At 40.5% G+C, this 16,247-nt stretch overlaps 1 protein-coding gene across 1 annotated transcript in view; it reads left to right on the plus strand.

Moving 5' to 3' along the window:
• prkcaa (protein kinase C, alpha, a) overlaps window positions 1–16,247 on the plus strand; it is a 76,276-nt gene that overhangs the window by 39,025 nt on the left and 21,004 nt on the right. Inside the window, exons 6-13 of the mRNA XM_088301858.1 lie at window positions 8,981–9,137; window positions 9,216–9,350; window positions 9,427–9,520; window positions 12,533–12,676; window positions 12,798–12,971; window positions 13,364–13,455; window positions 13,871–13,933; window positions 14,106–14,244. Of these exons, the coding sequence (XP_088157984.1) occupies window positions 8,981–9,137; window positions 9,216–9,350; window positions 9,427–9,520; window positions 12,533–12,676; window positions 12,798–12,971; window positions 13,364–13,455; window positions 13,871–13,933; window positions 14,106–14,244 (998 nt within the window). The remainder of the gene's footprint in view (window positions 1–8,980; window positions 9,138–9,215; window positions 9,351–9,426; window positions 9,521–12,532; window positions 12,677–12,797; window positions 12,972–13,363; window positions 13,456–13,870; window positions 13,934–14,105; window positions 14,245–16,247) is intronic.

A 16,247-nucleotide genomic window follows, 5' to 3' on the forward strand; every position in this document is an offset into this window, starting at 1 on the left:
AAGGAAATCCCAAAATTAATACGACACAAGTGGTCCGGCGCGTGGGTTACTACATTTTCAAACCGTCACGACTTGGTCAGTGTTGGCAAGAGATGCTGATGGAACCTCGCTGTATCTCTGTTAGCTTACGCCGTGTCCACACCAATCAAATCTTTTGAGACTTTCCTCAGTGAGAATTTACTGCCACTTATATTTTATGTTGTGACATCTCTCGATTCGATTTACGATAGTGTTGTGATGTCTCTTAAAAGGAACTCATTATGGAAATGTGGCTTTTACTTGCTCGTATACATATATTTGGGTCTCTTGAGTGCCTACCCACTTTCTGTACCGCTTCTCCTCACGAGGGTCGGGGGCGGTGCTGGAGCCTATCCCAGCTGTCTTCGGGCAGTAGGCGGGGTACAACACCCTGAAGTGGTTGCCAGCCAATCGCAGGGCACACGTAGACGAACAACCATCCGGGGTCAGACTCATATCTAAGGGCAATTTAAAGTGTTCAATCAACCTGCTATGCATGATTTTGGAATGTGGGAAGAAACCTACTCTGGTTCCAACATATTTTGGGCTGTACTTTTTCACCCCGCCATGTTTTTGCCTCTTATGCTTTTCTTATTAGTTGCCCTGGTAACGTAAAGAAAGACGTCATTTTGGCACACCGCAGTCGAGGGGCACGGGGGTGAACACTTGCAGCCCACTGAAAGGATCTGCTCAGCACTGTTTAAGGAGCATGATTGGTTACTCTTATCCTTGCGATATTTTGACTGAAGCTTGTCACTGTTAGAAAATATTAAACATCAACTTTAAGGGCTTATTTTAAATGGTCACAGTCAGTCGTAAATACAGCGTTCCTTGAACTCGTACCCTCCATTGTAGTCCAAACCGTGCCTCAATAAATGAGCAGGTGTGTCATCCACTTGAAAGAAATTGGTGCCTCTCTCCCAATTGACGGCGCCTTTTTTTGCTCCCCGAAAAAAAAGGAACTGTAATTAGTTACCGCAATTCATAGTTCCCAATTGTGTGAACAAAACCCAGATACTGGAAAAAAAAAAAAAAAAAGGGAGTTGCTACCTTCACTTGACTATCCACTTGACACATCTATTATTCAGCATCAGTAATGGTGTAACGGTTCGTTCACCTGCTTTCTGTGTAGCATGCGTGGGTTCAATTCTCCCTCATTGGCAGTGTGGATGCAAGTGTGAGAGTTGTTGTTTCTTATTTTTTTTGTAATGGATACTTTTAATTCATTAGTGGTTTTAGTGGACAATTTGTCCTGACTTTGTGAAATCAAGATAGGATGAATGGACTTACTTCTAATTAAACTGGTACCGATTAGTTGAACAAAACGATGATGCAAGACTGTTGTCTGTCTTGTTAGCAACTAAAGACTTCCAACGTGTCAAATGTAGCATTATTTGTGTGATATAATAAAATTAGAGGTAGGTAAGCAGGAGTTCAGATAGAGTGTGTAAAAATAAATAAATAAATAAATAAATAAAAGCACCGCAGAAGTACTGATTTGATTCCTTTACTTCAGTAAAAGTAAAAATAAAAGAAATTGACAAAAATAAATGTACTCTCGGCTGACCTCACTTTCTCACTCGTCGTCATGGTGGCAGAGAATGTATTTAATACAAGACTGTTAAACATTGTTTGGTTTCTACAATGTAGTTCACAACGAGGGACGCTTGAGGTCAGTTGGCAATCACAGCAGAACAGGTCCTAATATGATGAATGAGTTCCGAGGCAACATTTCCGTGGCCCTCTTAATCTCTTAAAATCCGCATGCTGCAATTTGTTAATTTTGATCTCCGCAGCCAAAAGAAATATCCTGATTATGCTTGCCTATGTTTAAACTGTCATTAAATAAATAGTTAAAAAAAAAAAGCTGTCCACATTTAGCATTGTGCCTTGAAATAAACATTGTGTGATAATTTTGCAGCAATGCTTGTAAAGATAAAAAATTCTAATTAGTAATGCCACTTCTAACAATATATGAGCGATGTCCTGGCTGGTCCACCAATATTATTGAACGTTTAAGGAAGAGTGGCATGGCAAAGACCCCCATGAGTACAAGCAAAATGATTTCGTGGATTAAAAAAAAAGTAATCGAATTAGTCCTCATTGTTGCTTTAAACGTTTTGGCTGTGGATTTAAAGATCAATCTGTAATAAACTAATTAACTCATTTAATCCCAGAAATTTTCACGAGAGGAACCCCTTAATTCCAGCGTTTTTCTGGATTTGGACTGATTTTACGAGGTCAACCGAATATTGTGTTATAATGCTGTAAAAAATGAGAGCTATGACGAAAATAAAAAAAAAAAGGCCAAGACGTATAAATACGTCTTTGGGAGGCAAGGACTATGTTTTATGGGTTGAATGAGTTAAGCTTTGAATAAGTCATATTCTGTAAATTGTCAATATGCAATCCAAAAAATATCAACCGGACTGCATTTTACACAAACAATTCACATCATCTTGGATTGTGCAACAAGGTTGCAAGCGTCTGCATTTGTCTGGAACGGCTTTTGCTTCTTATTCGTAGGCATGTTGTAAATCCTCGCTCTGTGATGACAGTGAATTAGCACATGGGCCAGAACAAAGATGACGGCGGGGCGCACACAGCGGCCTCATGTAATCATTCGATTAGCTGGCTCACTGAGGTCAGCGCGTCGCGAGGCACTCAACTTCATTCGGTCAGGATAGGCAAGTGAGGCACCGCAGCCCCCCTGCATGTGAGCACTAAAACCAGTCCAGGGTGGACCCAGCCTCTTGTCGAAAGTCAGCTGGTATAAATTTCAGTTCACCTGCAACTCTGAGGGCAAGTGCTGTGGAAAATGGCTGGATGGCTGCTGAGCGTGCGTATGTGTGTGTACAGAACTGATGTACTCACCACACAGCCCACTCAGGCCATCTTGTATTACAGATTACATTAGCTGCTGTTGACGCCAAGTAGGCAGCCTTCCAAACAGATTTGAGTTCGGCGGTTGAAATAGCTTGCTGGATGGTGTGACAAGAGAATCTTTACATCGTTTTTACATGCAGACGGCACTGCTCTCAAAAATAAACAGCACCCAGTTCAAGCCTCTCCAGCTTCAGTTTCAAATGAAGTAAGGCTGCCTCGATTAGTCGACTAGTCACGACTACATCGACTAGCAAAATTGTTGACAATTCATTTAATAGTTGACGCCGTCATGTAATTTTTTCCCATCCCAACTGCCTCGTCTGTTTGCCCGTCTGTGATGCGCATGCGCAGTAATGGTAATCCAGGTCAGCGGTGATGTCATGGCTAACCGGTGTTAGCATGAGTCAGAAAGTTTGGGCATATTTCACCCAAAATACTTAATGTGATGCACACCTGCTTTTCATGGCCACACAACAAGGATGTGCAAGCATTTGAAAAGGAAGCACATTGTGGCTGATGGCTGATTTATTTTATTTTATTTTTTTTCTGACATTGGGACATGTCGCGTCTCAAAGCTAGCGTCAGCACACACTAGTTGCAGTGTGTTTTTAAAATTGCAAACATGTCATGATTACGCTAATATATTCACAAACAGCACTTGTACGCTCTTCTCTCTTTCTCTCTCTCTCTCTCTCTCGCTCACTCGCTCTCTCTCTCTTGCTCTCCCATTCCCTGACTTGTGATGTGTTTAAGAACTCGTAAATAGTAGCGCTCAAAGTAACAAAACATGACGTTTGACACAACCTCTCAACGGCAACAATGAAAGACACATGACCCAATATACTATGTTACCATGCTAACGCAAATTAAATTCTGCCGAGCAACAATCGATCAGTAAACGCGTGAGTCAGACTCTGAGCAATTCTACATTTTAGCGACGATTACATTTTATCGTTAAGTTCATAATGAATCTTATACAGTCATATTTGTGTTGTAAGTGCTATTTAGAACATGGCTGATGTTTGAAAATGCAATTAAAAGTAGCATAAGATGTTTCGAGAGTCGGTTTGTTCACCATTTTTTTTTCCATTACTTAAAAAAAAGGTCACAATCTGACCCAAGGGGGCAAAGCTGATTTGTTTTTGTTTTGGCAATGTGCGCTTTTTGCACACACTTTTCTTGACTTACGTGAGCGCTACTAGTGTGCCAATCCATCATGTTCCAGTGGCCAGAGCCAAGTGGTTTTGCGGGAAGTTCTTTCAAACACACATTAGCGGCTGGCAAATAAACCACCTTTTAGCAATAACTGTTGCAAAATCGACTAATTTGTCACTGTCGCATTTTCAGTGTGAAGATGCCAAAATTGGGCGGGTAGGGAGTTGCCGAAGGAGACACAAGCGGTTTTGTTTGCGTGACGAAGGACAACTGTGGCGCTTTAGTGCCATCCTCCGCTTTGCCATCTCTCAGGAACACAGCGCCATTGTATCGGCCGGTGCTGAGCACACCACCCTCATCTTGGACTCAGTAACTCTTTTTGTTCCTCTGGCTGTGCGCTAGTATTCACTGTATAACTCAAGAGCATCTTTTTGCATGTAATTTACTCCCCTCGTAGTTCACCGTTTGCGCCTGTTGCGCAACTGCGCCACCTGTAGGTGATGTGGAGAAGTTAAAACCTGCACACTTTTGCAGACAACCACTTTTTCTATTTGCACAGCTTTTTTGATTAGGATTTTCAAACCATTAGGAAAATGTTGACTCTCATCAGTGGGGGAAAAAAAAAAAATAATCCTGGATCCTTTAGCCAAAATTACACAAACATTTAATGGCTTTTTTCCCTACTGCTCATTGTGCTATTTATTTTGTATTTTATTTATATCTTCCTCCAAACCTCAATCCACGCAATTTCTATAGTGAGTGTCCTCATTCGGGTCACGCGTAAGCTGACATCCAAATTGCAGTATAAAAAAAAAAAAATTGAAATTAGAAAATTGAAATTAAGATAAAATAAATACATTAATAAAAAAAATAGAAACACAATTAACAACTAAAACAATCCCGAATGTCATGCAGATTCAAAAGCCAAAGAATAAAAAGATGAATTTTAAAGATAAAGTTTGCCATAATATTCATATCAGAGAATTTGTCGGCAATGTGTGACCAATACATTTTCACTGGTTTTCCTTTTGTTACAGTTTCCTCTCATTTTCCATCTTTCATCCCTACGATTACCCCCGCTGCCTCATGTGCCTGTTAATTGTTAACCCATGTGATGTGTGTGCCGTTTGTGTTGCACTGTGCTTCATACCATGGTGCTGTGTAGGTGTGCACAGGTCGCAGGAGTTAGTGTTTAGGACGGATTTACTGTCGATGTGGGTGGATCACAGAGATCCTATTTTGTCTTTAACCTTTTTTTTTTCTTGAGGTTTGTTTTTTCCTTTACTGTCGAAGCAACAATCCATCCTGAACTTTTTTTTTTTTTTTTTTTTTTTTTGTATGCGTGTGTGCACACTTGCAACAAGCCAAAAGTAGAAAATATCTCAGAGACTCACTGGCTCTTATATTGGAAATCATTTTTTAGTGTTTTCAGTGTTAAAGAAAGAAAGAAAGCCAAACAAAGGTCCATCTTTCGCATTTGATTCAACATTTTTCACTTCCTATATCCCTCCCTTTTCTCTTTGTTCCTTTTTCACACTTTTTCCGGCTATTTTTGGATGTTGGCAGTAAGCAGAGGACAGTATCAGGGGTCTGTTTTTACTGCTTAACGGTGAATATAAACCATAAACCAACAGTTGGCATCCACTGGCCATAAACATCACCACAAATGTCCAACTTACGTTTCATGTTTAAAGTGGGCTCAAATTAAAATGGAATAAAAAGGCAATGCTATTCCACAAAACGACTTTCCAGATTCACGGGCAATCAAACCGTCAATATCCCTCCCAAGCAGTCTGCAACCTCAGTTGGATATATGCGACCTGGCCTGCGGTCATCGCTATTTTCCACTGCATATCTTTTTATATATTATATATATTCAAACTCTATTAGGCCTCCACATGTGGCTTCTCATTCTGCTAGCCAATCCTCCAGACCAAAAAAAAAAATAAAAAATCACATTTTCCTCCCATTAGTGTCTCTGCTAGGAACGAAGGCTTGCTGGAAGGTAGAGTTGGTCTTGGTTCAACAGTTTTTCTGGGCTTTGCACGCAGCCTGACCGTGGACATTGGCATGCATGCAATGATTTAGGCCCCGAGCTTCTTCCACTTTGAAGCCTTCTCGCTACAATTTCCTGCTTCGTAGAATAGCTGACTCATTGGCCCGGCGCACGCATGCCAACAGGTTTTTGCCAAGAGGGCATCCACTTCAAAATCATACTTTACTGCGATGAGATGGAGCAGCTGAAGAGGATTCATGTTGTAGCCGTGCCAACGAGTCTTCAGTTAGGAAACTTTCAACAGAAAAACGACCGAAAAATGCCACGCCATGCTGCCCGCCAGTTATGTGAATATCATGTTTGATTCAAATAATAATAATGATAATTATTTAACTAATTTACTACCAGCCGAGTAAAAAAAAAAAAAAAAAAAGGATCTTTGACGTCTTTAGCCGTCAATGGTAGTAAATGAGTAAACGACTGAAAAAGGCATTTACTCCTTGCGTCTGCTTGACAAAACTTACAGTCTTCTCTTTAAATGGTTCGTTAGAAGCTAACTTTTTGGGAGGGGAAATTGTTGTAAAAATGCCACATCAAAGCTAAGGAAAAATACCTCAATGCCACATCATTATGTTTTTCCAACAATTTGCACCCATACATCTGTTTTTAAAGAAATACGCATTTTTAGTTATTATATTTAGTCTACCAAACAAAAAAAAGCTAACGTTATTCTCAAACTTAGGATATTTAACGGTCCGTTCTATTCCTTTATTTTGCTACTTTAAAATAAAGCCTGTCAGCTATTTTTTTTTATTTAATTGAAATTTTCATTTATTTATTTTTTTTAATTTTTTTTCAGAGAATGTTGTTTTCAACAGTGGTAAATTTATGTAAGGGTGTCGGATGAAACTAAAAACTTTAGTCACCTTGTTTGCCCAAGGAGACAGTGTGCAAACATGGTTGACCTCATTGTTTTGAGGACGGGGTTAACTCGTGTCAGTCGAAGACAAGGCCCAGTGTAGGCGTGTGCGAGTGCAAATGTGTATTGTGTGTGTTTCCACATCAGGCAAAGGGTGTGAAAGTCAAGATGGAGCGTTGGTTGTTATCACTGTCACGATTGCACGGAATGACACCACTGGACATTGAACTTACAATACCTCTGCTTTCTTACTGACAACAATAGCGTACGTGTGTTCGTTCGCACGTTGTGCAGCATGTAGACGTGTTCGTATATTTACTTTTACACTTGACGGACTTTATATCCTAAAGTATGCAAAATGTTAAGGTCATCATCCAACAATTCGACACGTTTTTCACTTAAACAGGATTCCATTTTATGTAAAAATGAGGACTGCATTTTATAAAGTTTCATGCTTCTACAAGGGCCTTCTAAACTACACTGGGGTGCTTTTTTCGCCCTCTACCGGTTTAATCTGGAAGTACAGCATCCAACCACAATAATAATAATAATAATACGTTTATTTAGCACTATTTTGGACAATGTTTAATTTGTCATTTATTCGTATTATTAAATGATATCTCATCGGTGTTTGATGTTATTTCATCATTGATGAGTTTTGGAAGCATGAAGATTGGATGAAAGTACCGTTAAAAAACAGAAACAAAAATTATGATGTCGTGTTTTCGGTTGCGTGCATGCTTATGATGAAAACAGCATATTTATTATTTGTTTGTGGATGATAACATTGTTTTACATGATCCAAAATCCTCAGTTAATTGCTGCAAAATGTGAAACTATCCAGATGAAAAGCCAGTCGCTGTGGATAGGTGCACATATTAACCATTTTAGAATCTTCAATCAACCTTCACATGCATGTTTTTGCAACATGGGAGAAAGTCAGAGCACTCCGAGCAAGCCAAACTTTTAACTGCAATATCGATTTAAACGCCGAACCTCAAAAGTGCGAGACAGACGTGGTAAAGTTGAGTCCCCCGCGTTGACCGTAATCATTCAAATTGATTTTGTCTGCCTCTTGTTGCTGCTCTCTCCCCTAAAAAAAAAAAAAAACAAATAGATGAGATTTAACCACTGTACTACTGTACAAGCCACTTTATTTTTCATCATTTTACGCTGCTCTTGCACTCAACCTAAATAATCGTCTCGTGTGGTTGTATTCGCTTTCTTGCATGCAGTGATTTCAACTTTCCAGTGAATTCAGCTTTCGTTTTATTCGAACTCAGCGTGAGTCAATAAAATCTGAACATCTTCGTGTACTTCTAAGTGTGTGTCTTTGTGTAGTTTAAACCTGGTCAAAGGAGCACTTATGTAACGCTCGTGTGTCCTTTTTTTTTTGTATACTGTCCAACTCACCACCGGCAGATAAAAGAGTCACTTCCTTTTTCTTCATCCAAAGCCCAGTGTCACTACACGCACACGCACACGCACACGCGTTTGATCTTGAACACCTGCAGTGTGTTCTACTGATGTTCACCTGCTCTATTTGTTTGGGTTTTGCTTTTTACCTGACCAAAAGGATTTATGGTGATTGAAATGAAGTGGAATATTCATTGAGACTTAAGTGCGGATTAATTGCGTGTTCCCCTTTGAAGAATTAGAATTGCTATTAAAAACGGCAAAAACAGCTCATGGTGGTCATTTGATTTTCAAATTTGGGGTTATTTGAAGTTGAGAATCGGCCATCGTGTAGCCACCCCAATAGACGTCCTCTAATTCTTTAGGAAAGTTGTTCAATAAAATAATACGATTGGAAGATTAAGGTTTTCTTAAATGAATTTATTTGTCTTTTGCATAACGTGAAAACAATCAAGTAATGTTTAAAAATTTCATTTAAGTAAAAAAAAAAAAACAGACGGGCTTGTGTATATGAACTCAATAAATGCTCCCCCAGTGGTCTACTTTTACCAATTATGTCCCCCTATTTTTTTTTTCTTTATTTCTTTTAGTTGGTGAAGGCAGGAATCTGATACCCATGGACCCCAATGGGCTGTCTGATCCGTATGTCAAACTCAAGCTCATACCTGACCCCAAAAATGAGACCAAGCAGAAGACCAAAACCATCCGCTCCAACCTGAACCCCAAATGGGGCGAGACCTTTACCTTGTAAGTAAAAGCCTCTCGCATATTTCGTTTTTGGGGATATTTTTTCATTTGCATTTTAAATTTCTCTGCATGTTCCAGCAAATTGAAACCCACAGACAAGGACCGTAGGCTCTCCGTGGAGGTGTGGGACTGGGATCGGACAACCAGGAATGACTTCATGGGCGCGCTTTCATTTGGCGTGTCGGAGCTCATGAAGGCTCCGGCGTGTGGCTGGTAAAGAGCAAAGTTGAAGATCGCCCACCAAACTTTGCCGATTGCAAACTTATTTACGCTCGGTGTCTCACGGCAGGTATAAGTTGCTGTGCCAGGAGGAGGGCGAGTATTACAACGTTCCCATCTCAGAGGAGGATGATGGGAATGAAGAACTGAGACTGAAATTTGAGGTGAGGATTTCCCGATGCTTGTTTGCTGAACGTTTTATCGCAACAATTGATCATGCTCTCTGGCATTTATGGTAACATGTGAAACTAACAACAATATTAAAACATTACCTTCGGCTGTTGACTGATAACTTGAAATGATAATAATTTTGCCTTGTAAATCTAAATGATTCTCTCTAAAAGAAGTTTGAAAAAAATGGTGGAAGTAAGTCTGCGTAACTACTTGCAAATTCAAAATAATACTTTTTAGTTGTTTTTAGTCTAAGTTTGCTGTTGGCCTTATATGTCGTCTAATTGAAGCATGTTCATTTATTATTATTTTTTTTGCCAAGCAGTCAAAATGTGACTTTTGTCGCTTTCAAAGAACATAAATAAGAATCAATTTGTTCTGCAATAAATATCTGTTTTGTTCTTACATCAGATGCATACCAGCTTGATGCCAATTTGGATTATTTGTTTATTTATTTTGCTACTGCATTTAGAAAATATTTTTTTTATGCTCATAATCAAGTCTGCTGAGTGAAATACTTGAGTGCTCTTCGTCTTGATTGCCTGTCCTGTTGTTCACCGGGAGCACATCTTGAGAAAGAACGCTAGTAACGTTTCAGCGCGTCCATGCCAAAGAAAACTGTAGTGCTCTCTTTTGACCACCAGATGTCAGCAGATAACAAAATGCTGAATGTAGGCCAGCGCTTAAAAAAATTAGTGACGCTTGCCACAATTCATATTTTACATGAGAAAAATATAATGGCACACCACAAAAACGGAAATATTGGAATCATGATGATGCGTCATTAGAAGACAATTTCTTTGTTCTGGCTGTTCTTATACATTCCAGTCATATCTGAAATAAAAATTGTTATTAGAGACTCTGACGTGAAAGCATGTATCCTTTTTTTCCATTTATTGTCCTGGACATGCAGCGGATGCTTGCGGATGCTTGCGGCTGCCTCCCCCCTGACCTAGAGGCGGCCCAGTCCCCCCCAGGAGCCCCTACAAGCTGCAGTTAGAGTAGAAGACGTGATCCGCCTGCAAATGAATCGACCATGCGAACCTGGCGCTTTTTTTTCACCACCTTAGTTTACAGTCATGGCGGGATAAATGTGATTTTTTTTTTTTTTGTCTAAATAAATTAAAGTTTAAATTAAATCACATAAAAAAAAAATAAGGTTAAAATATTTCATTGTGGCCAAACGAAACTTAAAAAAAATTAAAAACAAAATTAAAAAAAAATATGTAATGGCTTCATGACTTCTAACGACTTTTCGGAATATTGACTCGCTACTTTGCGCACTCTATATGTAGAATCTTGGAATTTTGTACCAGGGGTAATTGTCTGCCTTTTTAAGGAGGCAAAGCAGAGGTTTCTGATTTATAGCCCCAACTCTTCACCCCGGCATACTAGACCCACAATAACACTGAACGTAAAAGGATTGTGAAAAGTATTAAGACATTGACTCTTCGTTATCCCTCAACTGTCTTAGCATGAAAGTGTCCCATTATCAAAGTGTGTTTGAGTTGTTGCAAGTTAGTCAGGCCCTTTTGGTTGCTTCTCCTTATGGTTCCAGGACCAAGCACTTTTGGAAGACTCTGACAGGAAGAAAGTAAGGCTGCTCGCTCGGCTCGGCTCGGCTCGGACAGGCGCTTGTCTTCAAGGTGTGCTGTGGTTTGGTGCAGTCTGCTGCGCTTTGCACATCAGCTAGACTCTAGTCCATGCCATTAACCAAAACTAAGGCTGCTCGTACTTTTGATCACAATCTTGTTTGAAATGAATGTTTCCTGACCTGGAAAGAGGAACCAACGTCATTGGAAGACTTGGAGTCTGTCCGTGAGCTGAGACCGAATGTGACGTGTACATACTGGACATCATCGTTTATTGTTGTGGATTGTTGATTATTCATGCCGGTTAAGGCAAAGTTTTGAGGTAAAAGGGTGTAAAAATGATTTGTTTGCTTGGCTTTTATGCATTTGTGATGGCGATTGTCTTGATGGTGAAACTCGGGTTTCTCTGGATCCTGATTCTAGCCACTTCAGTATGAGGTTGGGATCGGTGTGAACTTTGGACATGAAATGCGGTTGGAGTTTTATGCACAGTAGGCAGGAATGGGCATTTTTCCACTTTTTTTTTTTTTTGTCAAATGACTCGAGCAAAGATTGATGATCATTTGAATCATCCGTGGAATGTTCTGAACTCCCGTCCCCCTGCCTGTGTTGTATTTTCGAAGAATGAAAAGGAGGGCTTGTGTCATAACTGATTCTTGTGTGAATGTTGCGCAACTTCTCGGAGTCTATGTCACGCCAAGTAGTTGAGAATGAATTAACAAGCACCGTTGCTGGCTACAGTCGAGTCGTGCACGGCATTATTAATCAAAAGTCAATCCCAGAGTCATTCGACTCCCTATTTGATCCGTTTTTATGCGTAGCAATTTTTGCACTTTTCAGTTGCCGATAGAGATTAAGCATGGATTTGGCATGAATGAACGTCATAGAGGATCTGTCATGTTTTGTACTTTAGTTAGTGTTGACATGAAAGGCTTGTCGCTGCACGTAATAGAAGATTTTGCCGCTACTTGAGATATCATGCAACCACGCTGAGTGTCTTTTTTTTTTTTTTTGACCGTCAAAACAAAGTTGACAGGGTTTTTTATTACCTCACATATAAATGAGCGTTTTTAAATTTTTAAGGGAACAAATAGATCCTCTGAGAGGTGAGTGTGTGTACAAAAAAAAAAAAAAAAAGCTCATCCATCAATGACCAATCTCAACAATTTATTTTAAAAATTGTGTCATAATGTTGCATTTCGGAAAATCGGTACGACCCATCCCAACAAGGAAATGTACCACCCAGGAAGTCGTCACGAATGCAGATTAATTGTCAGTCAAAGCAGATTATGACATTATCTTCGAAAGGGAGCATTAGGATTTGACCTTTACTCCAATGTTGTTGCCCGTGAGCGCTTTTGCATCCTCCTCGGCGTGCATGTTGACGCATCTCGTTCTGTTATGTGAGCGCAGAAAGCCAAGCTGGGCCCAGGCAAGAAGGCCACCACAGAGACAGATGGCAGGCCATCCAGCCTGCTGTCATTCAACAGATTGGACCAGGTCAAACTCAGTGACTTCAGCTTCTTGGCTGTACTTGGGAAAGGCAGCTTTGGCAAGGTAAACTAAAATGCTTTGGTTTTTTTTTTCCTTCCCCCGTGGCACAACACATGTTAAAAGTCAGCTACTCTTTTACTGGCGAAAATGACAGATTTTTTTTTTTTTTTAATTGCCACTGAAGGTCATGCTGGCGGAGATGAAGGCCACGGAAGAGCTGTATGCAGTAAAGATCCTGAAAAAGGACGTGGTGATTCAGGACGACGACGTTGAATGTACCATGGTGGAGAAGAGAGTCCTTGCCCAGCAGGAGAAACCGCCTTTCCTCACGCAGCTACACTCGTGCTTCCAGACTGTGGTGCGTACGGCGCTCTGAGGTCAAGGTCAATTCAACTTAGGTTGCTCTGAGCTAAACAGGATCGGCACAATGAGAGTTTGTGTGCAAAACACGTAAGTGCACATTTGAGTCCTTAGGGAAAAAAAAAAAAAAACAGACTCCACAACATGGGAGCACAAAGTGACACATTCTGTGTACTTATTAAAAATGTACCACACTAAATGGCTCTCAGGGTGCATCCTTTCGACAAAGCCAAACATTCGTAAATTAAATCAGCAACAAATTGTGAACTCATCCATTGCATCTTTTGAAGCTGTCATAGAATACAAAAAAAAAGAAAAATACAAAATAAATGAATACAAAACTGATTTTATAAGCAAAATATTTTTTTTTTTTTCATCTCATGTTCACAGGATCGTCTGTATTTTGTCATGGAGTATGTGAATGGAGGAGACCTCATGTATCACATTCAACAAGTGGGCAAGTTCAAGGAGCCGCAAGCAGTGTAAGAAAAGCCGATTGGCATGATCAAGTACAAATAATCAACTTTTGAGTGAGGTTTCTTCACAAGATGTGTTGAATGTTGACTATTTTGCCAATTGGATTTTTTTTTTTTTTTTGTGGAGCAACAGAATGATATAGTGGGTTCTCACGTCTGCCTCACAATTGAGAGGTTCTGTCTTTGATTCTCGGCTCAGTCCGTCCTATGTGGAGTTTGCATGTTCTCCCTTTGGCTTGCATCAGTTTTCTCGAGATACTCCAGCTTGCTCCCATGATAGGTTGATTGACTCTAAATTGTTCAAAGGTGTGACTGTAAGTGAGAATGATATGAATGTGTACCCTAATGAGGACAAGCGCTTTAGAATTTTTTAAAAAAAATTAAAAATGAAAAAAAAAAAAAAATTATGTTGTAATTGCAGGTTCTATGCAGCAGAGATCGCTGTTGGTCTCTTCTACCTTCACCGTCAAGGAGTCATTTACAGGTAAGCATTTCTGCAAATGACATGTATAGTGCAGACTACTTTTCAGATGGATGAACTCTAAAGGGAAATTCAGATTTGTAATAAAATCAGTTGGCCATTACACACATTGTAATCACGTTCTGAAGCTCATCCCAAAATATTATTAATATATATTATTTGTCCATTTCTTCAGAGATCTTAAATTGGACAACGTGATGCTCGACAGCGAGGGACACATTAAGATTGCTGACTTTGGCATGTGTAAAGAGAACATGTTGGATGGAGTGACAACTCGCACCTTCTGTGGTACTCCAGACTACATCGCCCCTGAGGTAACGTTTGCACTTGGAAGACGTGCGTGCGCGTGCGTGGCTTGATGCAAGAGGTCACTTTTGTCTCACCCTCACGGACCAGATTAAGGCCACCGCCTCAGGACACGCGTGCATACAGACACACGGACAAAACGCACACACACAGCATGTGCTTTCTAATGATGTAAGCACTGCAGTCAGGCAGACACCCCTTGTGTCTGCTGTGATGCGCAATGTGGGGTGTCTGCTTGTCCTCAGCAAACCGCTGATGCCAAAATGCTGCTTTGGACCTTGCACAACCATCATCATCAAACAAGCCAGTGACACATGACTTGTTTATGACCTTAAGTGGCAAACGTACAGTATGGTGAGTTGGGTTGAAGGGACATGAGAGGAAATGCATTCGTCGATGCAAAGCAGCGCATTTTAAAGGGTGTTGAGGTCACGGGTTCGTTCTCCTGCCTTTGGGACCATGTCAAAGTGTCCTTGAGCAAGATACAGAACCCCCAGTTGCTCCGGATGCTGCGCCATCAGTAGGTGATTGCGAAGCAGTCTGAAGCGCTATACAAGTGAAAGAAAATTCATGTTTACATGCAGTCAGTCATGTCTTCAAAACCAGAATATCATCAATATTCGGGTTTCAATAACATGTGCAAAGAACAAGCAACGACCAGTCTTGCGCTTTTTGACGCACCATCATGCAGAAACACTCTCATCCCCTCAAGAGTGCCCCGCGGCGATGTCCCTGCCAAAAGGTAAGCGGAGCTGCATTGAGTTTGCTGAATCTTAAAATAACAGCGTTGGCTTTTGATAAGCGGCTATATTGCCAAAAGTATTCGCTCGCCTGCCAAGATTCGCATATGAACTTTGACATTCCATTCTTAATCCATAGGCTTCAATATGATATATAAATATCCGTCCACCCCTTTGCAACGATCCTAGCTTCAGTTCTTCACTGATGTCGGTCCGCAACCTTTAGCAGTGTATTTATGAGAATTTTTGACGCTTTTGTGAGGCCTGGCTCTGAGTCCGTGTTCAAATTCATCCCAAAGATGTTCTACCGGGTTGAGGTCAGGCCCCTGTGAAGGCCGGACAAGCTCATCCATACCGGACTGTCATCCATGTCTTTGTGGGCTTTGCTTTTGTGCACTGGGGGCCACCTCCAAATTGTTCCCACCAAACTGGCAGCATGGAATTGTCCCAAAGCGCTTCTGAATGCTTCATCTTGCACAGTCGCAATGATGTCACCGCCGTCAGATAAGAGTTAGAGTGTATGAATTGACTAATAATTCATGACTCTTGGATTAGTTTGATTAAAGACCTGAAACTGTTTGTGGAGAAAACATGTACAATATGTTAAGATGTGATTTATAAACCATTAATTACACACATTCAGCCATTCTTATGACTACAGCGGGAACCAATTGATGAACTTACCAATTTTTTATTAATTTAATAAAGACTCTAAAGAGGCCTGCTGCAATTATTTCACATATATAATGTTGATCCAACTTTCAGGCCATTATTAGTTATTTTTAGTTCACTCCTGTCGTCCACTGGGGAGTTGCGCTATAGATTTTCTTCCCTGTCAGAATGAGATGTTGTCTACATGAAGCCAGAGACAACATGCTGTGACTGCTCGCAGTCGGACTGACAGGAAAGCTCCAGTCACTGAAGGCACAGCAGGGATAGGAGCGGCTGCTGCCTCCATCATGCTGTGAAGGAGTGGACACGTACAATACCGCACACACTCCGTAGTTTTGCATGCTTTGTCGAACTTTGTGGTCACATGCAACCAACTGTTTGAGTTTCTATAGGTGACACCACATTATATTTCAAAAGGAATTCGCCTTTTAACGGGGGTTCACAATCCTCTAAGTCAAAAGCCAAACTGTACTCATAAAGTATAACACTTATCCTCTTGAAGGAATAGAACGGTTGAAATTAATTTCATAGCATTCGATTAGTCATTGTGTAGAAGGAATAAAAGGGCAAACAATGCCATCTGATTCTCTGAAAAAAAA

This window comes from Idiotropiscis lumnitzeri, chromosome 8 (genome assembly GCF_059441095.1).
Source record: "Idiotropiscis lumnitzeri isolate Australia: NSW breed Sydney's pygmy pipehorse chromosome 8, RoL_Ilum_1.0, whole genome shotgun sequence".
Classification (NCBI taxonomy): domain Eukaryota; kingdom Metazoa; phylum Chordata; class Actinopteri; order Syngnathiformes; family Syngnathidae; genus Idiotropiscis; species Idiotropiscis lumnitzeri.